The sequence below is a fragment of the Nanorana parkeri genome, unplaced genomic scaffold (assembly GCF_000935625.1).
Source record: "Nanorana parkeri isolate BGI_ZX_2015 unplaced genomic scaffold, ASM93562v1 scaffold188, whole genome shotgun sequence".
Lineage (NCBI taxonomy): Eukaryota > Metazoa > Chordata > Amphibia > Anura > Dicroglossidae > Nanorana > Nanorana parkeri.
Window position 1 is genome coordinate 1,632,941 of NW_017306456.1, and position 11,403 is coordinate 1,644,343.

At 46.5% G+C, this 11,403-nt stretch overlaps 1 protein-coding gene across 1 annotated transcript in view; it reads right to left on the bottom strand.

The window, feature by feature from the left end:
* The window catches only part of FGD5 (FYVE, RhoGEF and PH domain containing 5), a 116,699-nt gene that overhangs the window by 80,728 nt on the left and 24,568 nt on the right, over positions 1-11,403 (bottom strand). The window contains exon 3 of the mRNA XM_018555248.1: positions 1,573-1,702. Coding sequence (XP_018410750.1) covers positions 1,573-1,702 — 130 coding nt within the window. The remainder of the gene's footprint in view (positions 1-1,572; positions 1,703-11,403) is intronic.

The window sequence follows — 11,403 nt, forward strand, 5'->3', positions numbered from 1 at the left end:
GGAGTGCTGACTCGGCCTCTGTAATAAAATAACATTGTGACAGCGCGTGTGAAGGATGGCTGGCAGCTCGGCGTAAGCAGACGGTGTGATAGCAGCCATCTATTATTCATGGCTGGACACGGAGAGACTGCCAGACAGCACTGCGACGATTTCCCACGGTACATGGTAAGTTATGAGGCACGAAAGAGCAGAGGATGAAGGACGGACGCTGACAGAGGGAAGTCAATGGAGTAGAAGCTTCATTGCTGGATGAGGGAGATCGAGAAATTTTACATTTCCTCTAAATTCCGTCAAAAATCAACGCAATGTCAATTTTGGCAAAATGCATTGAAAAGGGGGAAGGGAGGGGCACAGCTGGCATTAGGGTTGCCACCTGTCCAGGATTCACCCGGACAGTCCAGGTTTTGAATGCTGTGTCCGGGTTTCATGGCAGCAGAAACACTGACACAAGATGTCAGGCAGACAGGGGCAACCAAAATTAAGATAGGGGCTACCGGCCCCACGCTGGAAATAGTCTCAACTGTGATATTTACATATGAATGGGTGGCGCTTTTTACATATTAATAAGCCGCGACTCATTCTCCCCCAAAAAATGTCCGCGCGTCGCTAGAGTGTTCGGGTTTCTCTTGAAGAAAATGTGGCAACCCTAGCTGGCATGTGAAATGACAGATACGCATCATTTGGAGCTACTGGCAGACCTGGCTTTGCTATCGGAAGAGATGGAGCCATGTTGCCCTTAGGGTTAGGGCTCACCCTAACCCCAAGGACATATACCTAACTCGCCAACTGGCCATATAGACATCTTTTCATGACATACTTTATTTTAGTCCCTGTGATGTCATCAATTTATGTTTCTCTATGCAGTGCAGACAGATCATGGCTGGTGGGAGGGGACGGCGGGGTGTTGTACATAGCTTCCTGAAAACATCACAGCACTCTGCTGAGGTGAGCTGGTCAGGGCTGCAAGCCCCTAAAGCAGGGGTAGCAAACCTCAGGCCCTCCAGCTGTGGTGAAACTACATATCCCATGATGCATATCTCTTCGGGAGTCATGTCTGTGGCTGTGAGAATCTTGCAATGCCTCATGGGATTTGTAGCTGGAGGGCCGGAGGTTTGCTAGCCCTGCCCTAAAGGCCCTGGGTAGTCGCTCACCTCAGCCGAGGTGAGCTGGTAAGAGCTGCAACACCCTAAAGGCCCTGGGCAATCGTTCACCTCAGCCGAGGGCTCCTCTTAAAAGTCCTCAGCCCTGATGCAAGTTGTGGGCTGGCTCTTGGGAGGAGTTATGGAAATATCAGTATGCCTTGATGGGTGGATGTCAGACTGGAGCAGTGGGCGTTCTTAGACGGACTGTATTTTCATGCCGACTGGCCACATGTGATGTTGAGCTGCCATGATTGAATGAAATAAAATCCAATGAATGAAAGGAGCAGGCCAGAGCCAGTCAAGCTGAGGAGCTGAAGAGTCTGAAGTTTCAATCACACAGAGGGAGCTGTAAAGCAAGCTGCTGTCTCTTGAGTTAACCCGTCGTGTTTTGGGAATCCTTTGACATGTAAAAATAAAAAATTTAAATTACCTTTTGCACTCCTCCATTTCCTCCCGAGCTGCTCTCTTCATCTTCAGAACTCTTCTGCTCTTCGTCGGAGGTGACGTCCTCTGCGTTTCCCATAGGAATGGGGCACACTTTGTATGGTTCGGTGTAGGCACTGCAAGCAGCAAGACAAAATGATAAATCTGATGAACACATTACACTTCACAACTAAACCTAATAATTATATTATTATTATTAACCTTATATAAGGTCCGGGTCCCCTCCTCTCTCCTGACACTGTCGGGCTCTCAGTCCATGACCGAGTGCCCGACTTTTTAGAGGGGAGTGACACCAAAAGGACTGTCAGTCATTTTGGTGTCCCCCCTGCAATGATGACACCCGGGTGCGGGCCGCACCACCCGGCACCACCCTTGTGACGCCACTGGGGCAGGGTGTTGTCAACTTATAACAGGAAGTGCCTGAACAAGGACCCTCATGGCAGGATCACCAGGGATTATTTTTACTCATGACTTTGGAATTTTATTCTATGTTGAAGCCGACATAGGAGATGAGCGATTGGCCGCACTTATACGTTAACCCTTTTCAATCCGTAACGTTTTTCCTATTGTGCGTTTATTTAAAATCAGACAGCCGATGACAGGTTAGCTTGCCTGGCGAGTCTTTCCGCAAAAGCCCAGTTTTAGAACCGCCGCACACTACAGTTGCGTCGCGGTGGGCACGTCGTTATCATCGCGCTCGTTTTTTAGTTTGGAAACTAAATCTTGTTAATGAAGCCGGCGGACGGGGGCCACACTGAGAAAACATATTTTAAGCAGCTGCTGTATGCGGCGAGCAGGCGGGAACGACGCTGAGAGGCAGGTCACGTGATCCAATAAGCGCACACCGGGGCAGCGGCATGGTGTGGCTGGCGCTCGTGGCGAGGCAATTAAACCCTCATCACGGAAGATCGTCGGGCGAATTCTGACCGCGCGAGTGCCGATCATAATTCTGAGGGAGCGCCGCGGCCTGCCATGGAAGCCATGACAATAAATACTAATGATGTAAGGGAGGCAGTTTCACAGCGAGGGGTTATTGCTGGCCCGGGCGGTAATCTATAATGTTATTATTGAGGGGACGGTGAATATTGCATCCCCAGGGCGCAGACTGATATAGAAACAAGCAATGGGGAAAAAAAAAAACGCCGTCCAATTAGGAGACATTTCCTGGGACTGCGCTAAGGGAGGGGGGTTATTACCTGAATTCTTCATACAGGGAAGATAAAGACTTTATCACTGGCAATGTACATGATGGACGGGAACAATCAACACGCATGTCAGTCTGGCACTAGATACATTGTTTCGTATATTAAACACATGCATGCTCAGGAATATATCAGTGTAACTCTTCCAGGTATTTATTACCTCTCACATTGATCACAGTGCTCCCCCTGACAATGCCTTCATCTGCTGTTCTCTCTAGAAGGACTTAAAGGAGAACTGTGGGGTCAGGGCTTTTCCCCATAGTTCTCCTTAGGGTAACGGGAGGACACAAACTAGCGTTACCCTAAGATGACCATGCGGCCCCGTCCTCAGGCAAACGGAGAGTCAAAGTCAGAGGACGGGGCCGCATGGTCTCGAAACGTCGATAAGGAGATGTGTGTTATCTCAGTCAATAAACAGCATTGACTTTAATATCATGGAGTGCGAGTGACTACTTTCATCTCTCTAGAAGGACGGCACCATCTTTGTTCAGCCATCCTCCAGGGTCACCATCTACTTCCTGGACTGAGATGCCGGCTCAGAGATGACGCAATCGTGTAAATCCTGGTGCTTGGGCACAAATATCTACCACAGATCGGCCCCTGCTGCAGCCTTTTACCTTGTTACAAGGATTCAATGTTGCAGGTGTCCCCACACCTTTTTGCCAGATGAGGCTGGGGGGCAGGAAGTGGGTTGGTGGTTGTGGTGCACTTTACAAGGGGCAGGGTTACAGGGGTGCGCTGGTGGGTAGTGGGTGCTAGTGGTGCATGTTACCACCATCTCTCTCCGGTGTCCTGTCCAGCTCACTGACATCGCTGGTTGCCAGGAGCTGGGCGGGATTCCAGCCAGAGTGTCCTGCTCAGCTCCTGGCAACCAGTGATGTCAATGAGCTGGACGTGACACCAACCAGAGCGTCACAGGCTGCTAAGAGCTACTCGGAACTTGGGACGCTCTGGCTAGAAAGTGCGCGACCCAATGAGATGCCGCCTGAGGCAATCGTCTCAAGATGCCTCATTAAGGGGACAGCCCTGGTTGCACTACATTGCGACACATTAGGATTTGTTCCCTTGTAAAGTTTCCAAGCTATTAATCTCTGCAGGATCTCTGGGTTGGGACCAGCGGACTGTGCTCTATGGTCCCATCTAGAGATCTCTGGCCAAGCCCAGAACTCTAAGAAAAGATCAGCATATCAATATACACAAGTCAACGAATCTGGAATGTTCACTCTGAGCACTGGCAGAACTACCAGGGTCGCAGCAGTCGCAATTGCGACCAGGCCCTGGCGTTCCGCCACTTGGGGGGGGCCCAGCAAGGAAGCAGAGGGCCCCCCCGCGATCGTGCCGCTACTTCCCTGCCACACAGCCACCCGCAGCATGTACGGGCGGCTGTGCGAAAGGGCTGGAGAGGCTGTCACTGGTCCCGGAGAATGAGCTGACCCCGCCTCTTAGGGGCGGACCTAATAGGACCTTCTCATCTTAGCTCCGCCCCCTGGCCACCGAGGCAAGGAAGAGGGCCATGGGCCTGCAGAAGAGCCAAGGTAAGTTTGGAGTGGGAGGGAGTGCTGGGAAGAGAGAGAGAGAGTGTGTGTGTTGCTGGACTTGTAGTCCAGCATAGCTGGTGGTAATCTGCATTGCTGTATGATGATTATACAGCAATGCAGAATAGCACCAACTATGTAGGACTACAAGTCCCAGCAATGCATCTGTACATAAACACAGATACTGGGTTGGCGTTCCTGACAGAACACCGGCACTAACATTTTAAACCAGCGGCTGCCTGAGGTCCCACGCTTGCTGGGGACCTCGGCAGCCTTCCTGTTAACCATGCGGTGCCGTGGGGGGGGTCTTCATGGTTTCTTGCATCGGGCCCTGAAGGTTCTAGTTACGCCTCTGACTCTGAGCCAAAGTTGGAGAACAGCAGAGGAACACTTGCTGGTTCTTATCTGGCATTGCAAAGCTGCAGTAGACCCCAATTTAGACAGCTTGCATGCTAACAAAGCCTGGGATGCCGGGTCCAAAAAACGAACATTCTTCGTATATTTCCTTTTTAGATCAAATGTAACATAATGTAATACAGCATTATGGCCACTAGATGGAACTGAGGAGCACAGGAAATATGATTCTCAGCTCCATCTAGTGGCCTTAATTTGTTATTATATTACATTACATTTGACCTGAAAAGAACATATACTAACAACATTCGTCTTTGCCTGTGTTAACACAGAATGAACATTCGCAGAGATTTAAAGAGAGAATGGCTTTGCAAACTATTAATATATACACCCCTTAGTTTTATACATTTTCCACTACTCTGATAAGCTGTACAGCAAGGGGTTAATAATAGATCCAGAGGTGATTCTGCTGCTGAAGTGTCGGATAAAGCTGAGCTGTTACATTTCCAGCCGGTAAAACACAGAAGAAGCCTGGAGCTGGGGGTCTCTATGGATGGTTTAATCCTCGGATGATTCTTCCGTTTGTTGTAATGTCATGGCTGAGTGAGAGCAGATTGCAGCTGGGGGGCTGAATGAAGATGGGCAACTACCAAGGGAGCCACAAGACAAACGGATAGCCCACCAGAGAGAGCCAGCTCATCAGCTGAGCGATCGCTTCATACCAGTGGACCGACACTAACTGTATGTGAGTACACTGGACCAGCATTAAAGAGCATCTGAACCCGAGATCAAAAATGTCATATATGGCAGCTTGGCCGTCCTTAGATGTGGTGGCTGCATTAGTTTTCTTTATTCAGGATTGTTTTCATTTATTCTCTCTGTTCTGCCAGTAACACACTTCCTGTCCTAGGGTGACAACGCTGACTGTTGTACTGTATCTAAGGAGGGGCAGCATTGTCACTCTAGGACAGGAAGTGTGTTAGGACTACAGCTTACCTGCTCTTCTATTCATCGATGCAGCATAAGTGGAGGTGTTTTGTAGCCCACAGAGACAGCTGGGGACAATGCTAAGAGATGAGACTACAGCACATGAACGGACTACAAGATTTCTGGCAGAATTGACCATTTTTTTCACTTATCGAGCAGCTATAACAAGTACACAACTATTGTGATTGGATATTTAGCAAAACAAAAGGGAGTGAATAAGAGAAGTTCATCGTTATGGTTCTCATGCTTCATCTGAATGAAAGTAACCCAACCAATACCAACTTCACTGGAGTATACTAAACCAATGCTAACTTCATGAGAGTACACCCAACCAATACTAACTTCACGAGAGTATACAAAACCAATGCTAACTTCATGAGAGTACACCCAACCAATACTAACTTCACGAGAGTATACTAAACCAATGCTAACTTCATGAGAGTACACCCAACCAATACTAACTTGACGAGAGTATACTAAACCAATACTAACTTCATGAGAGTACACCCAACCAATACTAACGTCACAAGAGTACACCCAACCAATACTAACGTCACAAGAGTACACCCAACCAATACTAACGTCACAAGAGTACACCCAACCAATACTAACGTCACAAGAGTACACCCAACCAATACTAACGTCACAAGAGTACACCCAACCAATACTAACGTCACAAGAGTACACCCAACCAATACTAACGTCACAAGAGTACACCCAACCAATACTAACGTCACAAGAGTACACCCAACCAATACTAACGTCACAAGAGTACACCCAACCAATACTAACGTCACAAGAGTACACCCAACCAATACTAACGTCACAAGAGTACACCCAACCAATACTAACGTCACAAGAGTACACCCAACCAATACTAACGTCACAAGAGTACACCCAACCAATACTAACGTCACAAGAGTACACCCAACCAATACTAACGTCACAAGAGTACACCCAACCAATACTAACGTCACAAGAGTACACCCAACCAATACTAACGTCACAAGAGTACACCCAACCAATACTAACGTCACAAGAGTACACCCAACCAATACTAACGTCACAAGAGTACACCCAACCAATACTAACGTCACAAGAGTACACCCAACCAATACTAACGTCACAAGAGTACACCCAACCAATACTAACGTCACAAGAGTACACCCAACCAATACTAACGTCACAAGAGTACACCCAACCAATACTAACGTCACAAGAGTACACCCAACCAATACTAACGTCACAAGAGTACACCCAACCAATACTAACGTCACAAGAGTACACCCAACCAATACTAACGTCACAAGAGTACACCCAACCAATACTAACGTCACAAGAGTACACCCAACCAATACTAACGTCACAAGAGTACACCCAACCAATACTAACGTCACAAGAGTACACCCAACCAATACTAACGTCACAAGAGTACACCCAACCAATACTAACGTCACAAGAGTACACCCAACCAATACTAACGTCACAAGAGTACACCCAACCAATACTAACGTCACAAGAGTACACCCAACCAATACTAACGTCACAAGAGTACACCCAACCAATACTAACGTCACAAGAGTACACCCAACCAATACTAACGTCACAAGAGTACACCCAACCAATACTAACGTCACAAGAGTACACCCAACCAATACTAACGTCACAAGAGTACACCCAACCAATACTAACTTCATGAGAGTACACCCAACCAATACAAACTTCATGAGAGTACACCCAACCAATACTAACGTCACAAGAGTACACCCAAGCAATGTTACGTTCATGAGAGTATACCCAAACAGTGCAAACTTCATGAGAATACACCCAACCAATACTAACTTCATGAGAGTACACCCAACCAATACTAACTTTATGAGAGTACACCCAACCAATACTAACTTCATGAGAGTACATCCAACCAATACTAACTTCATAAGAGTACATCCAGCCAATACTAACTTCATGAGAGTACACCCAACCAATACTAACTTCATGAGAGTACACCCAAGCAATTTTAATGTCATAAGAGTACACTCAACCAATACTAACTTCATGAGAGTATACCCAACCAATACTAACTTCATGAGAATACACTCAACCAATGATAACTTAATGAGAATACACCCAACTAATACTAACTTCACAAGAGTATACTAAACCAATGCTAACTTCATGAGCCTATACCCAACCAATGCTAACATCCTATGTGTTAACCCAACCCATGCTAATGTCATGAGAATACACCAAACCAATCCTGAAATCATGAGAATACACCCAACAAATCCTAACATCACAAGAGTTTACCCAACCAAGCAATCTTCATGAGAAAACACCCAACCAATGCTAACATCATAAGAGTATACCCACCAATGGTAACTTTATGAATGTACACCCAATCAACTTTAACTTCATGGGAGTACACCTAACCAATTAAAACTTTATGGGAACAAACCCAATCGATGTTTACTTCTTGAGAGTACACCAAACCAATGCTAACTTGGCAGCATACCCAACCAATGCTAACTGCAAGGCAGTACACAACACAACATTAACTGCATGTGAATGCACACACCTCCCAACCTTTTGAGAATAAAAACTGGCCTACATGTTAGCACCATGGCAAAGCAGGGGTTACCAGCAATCAGCGTCCTTGTTACTGCACACGCCTTTCCCACCGCGCCGCAGACCCCTTGTGCTGCATTTCCTGTAAACAGGGAGCGTTTTCCTCCCCAGAGATAACCTGGCAATGAACTGCAGGAGGCTGACGTGGGGCCTGGGCGGCACACCCAGGAGTCAGGACCGCTCTGAGCCAAGGCTGCCGCACAATGCCCTCTTAACCCCTGCACCCCTTCATGTAGTGTAGCAAAGAGTTAATCTTCCACCCCAACCCCCACACAATGGCTTGTAAGGGAAAGGGTGAAAACAAATTACTTTAAAAGCAACAGATTCAGAGGACCATCTCCCAATGGTTTGGTTAAACATCCCTGAAAAGGTCATTAAGGCATCCAACTGTTCAAGATCTTCTTTCATTCCAATCATGAACCAAAAAGTGTTGAGCCTAGCAAGAATCATAGAGGTTGTACATTACATTCTAACTAACCATGAGCAATTCTGTTCTTAATTTTTCTGAATGGACTGGAAAGCAGTGTAGGGGATTACTTAGGATGGTCTTACCAAGAACGATGGGACCCTCTATATGCAAGAGTCTCAGAACTTCCACTACCTCCTGTGATGCTTCCCAACTTTGACAGAGATAATTATGTGGCTCATGTGGATGAGCATATTCCCTTCTCACACTGTTACCATCCAACCTCCCCAGTTGGGTGCTGTAGTAACCATCTACTGGCACTGTGACAAACATGAATAAGATATTCTGCCAGTATGCCTTATTCCATCAAATAAAGTCCAGGTTATTATTATAGCAGACTGAAATTCAGGTTTATCATTTGAGAATCACGTAGAACCTCTTCATAAAAGGCATGTCCATCACACGTCTTGGTGAAGGGATCCTACGTGACTCCAAAACATTGCATTGTTACATAGTTACATAGTATTTGGGGTTGAATAAAGACATAAGTCCATCAAGTCCAACCAATATAGGTCAGCGCATCACCTCTATCTTAGGAGTACTTGTACCCCTGTATATTACGGTCCCTCAGGAAATCATCCAAGAGTTCCTTGAACAATTCCACACTCCTGGCGGAAATCACTGCCGATGGCAGTGAGTTCCAGACCCTAACCGCTCTTACCGTGAAGAACCCCCTTCGTCCCTTGTGCTGGAATTTGTTTCCCACCAATTTTAGGTGGTGGCCTCTAGTTTTTGTAACAGAGTTAATCTTAAAGAGTTTGTTGCCAATGTTGCTGTCGCCATTGAACATCTTGTACATGAAAATCATATCCCCCCTTAATCTCCTTACTTCCAACGTGAACATGTTTAAATTTATGAGCCTTGTCTCATAGCTCTGGTCCTCCATTCCCCTAATTAGTTTAGTTGCCCTCCGCTGTAATTTTCAATACACTATACTAAACTGGAATTTGATGGAGTAAGGTGTGATGGCAACATATTCTATTCTGGACAATCTCCCTGCGTATCAATGACCTCTTCCCATGCTCAAAATTCATCATTTTGCTTGTGGTCACTGCACTGCCCATGGTTGGTCTCACGGTATACATTTTTGTCACTTTTAAAAGTTTGTCACCCACTATCAACTGGTATTATCTAATAATAACCAGTAAGGTTTGAATCTGCAGCTGGATCTGCCCTTTTGAGTGTCTACCCAAGTCAAAATGAAATAGGCAAAGTATCTCAATACATCGTTTTGAGCATTTTGAGGGTATGGATGTTCTTGTTCACCTTGAAAGTGTAGGTATCCCAATTCATCTTAGAGGTGTAGTTGCTACTGTTCATCTTGGAGTTTTAGGTGTTCCTGTTCACCTTTGAGATGCTCCTGTTCACCTTGGAGGTGTGGGTGTTCTTGTTCACTTTGGAGGTGTGGGTGTTCTTGCTCACTTTGGAGGTGTGGGTGTTCCTGTTCATCGTGCAGGTATAGGTGTTTCTGTTCACCTCAGAGATGTGGGTGTATCTGTTCACCTTGGAGGTGTAGGTATTCATGTTCACCTTTAAGGTGTTAGGTGATTCTGTTAAACTTGGAAGTGTAGGTATTCCTTTTCCTTTTGGAGGTGTGGGTGTTTCTGTTCACCTTGGAAGTGTGAGTGTTCCTTATTCCTTTCGATCTTTAGGGTGTGGGTGTTCCTGTTCACCTTGGAGATGCGGATGTTCTATCTACCTCGGGGGCGTGGATCTCCCTGTCCATCTTTAGGGTGTGGGTATTTCTGTTCACCTTGGAGATGTGGGTGTTCTTTTCCATCGTTAGAGTGTTGGTATTCTGGTTCACCTTGGGTGTTGTATCCACCTTAGAGGTATGGATGTTTCTGTCCATCTTTAAGGTGTGGGTCTTCCTGTTCACCTTGGACATGTGGGTGTTCCTGTTCCCCTTAGAGGTGTGGCTGTTCTATATATCTTGGAGGTGTGGATGTTCCTGTTCATCATTAGGGTGTGGGTCTTCCTGTTCTCCTTGGATGTTTGGGTGTTCTATCTACCTTGTAAAGTGTGGATATAATTTCCTGTCCATCTTTAGGGTGTGGGTCTTCCTGTTCTCCTTGGAGGTGTGAGTGTTCTGTCCATCTTTAGGGTGTGGCTGTTCCTTTTCCTTTTGGAAGTATGGGGGTTGTAGCTACCTTGGAGGTGTGGATGTTCCTGTCCATCTTTAGGGTGTGGGCGTTCCTGTTCCAGTTGGAGGTGAATGTTCCTGTTCCTGTTCCTCTTGGAGGTGTGGGCATTCCTTTCCATCTTTAGGGTGTGGGCGTTCCTGTTGCAGTTGGAGGTGAATGTTCCTGTTCCTCTTGGAGGTGTGGGCATTCCTGCCTATCGTGGGGTTTTCCCACTCCTCCTGTTTTGTTCTTCACAGTATGAAGACTTCAACAGGGAGGGTGGAAATGAGCGTGGCTTATGTGCAGGCCTTGCCAGCAGAGTCATATAAAAATCTGTCATTAAACTCTCCGGCATCTATCATAAGTGTAACTTTGGATGCGTTGTCTGTTCAATACTATTCCGCAAGGAGATGAGTCTGATCGTACAGATGTTCACTTCTCTTACACTGATACATTTACAGGGACAAACATTTTAAGAACCCGAGTGTGTGGTCCCCCCCCCCCCCCGCCACAGGAGGGCCGTTT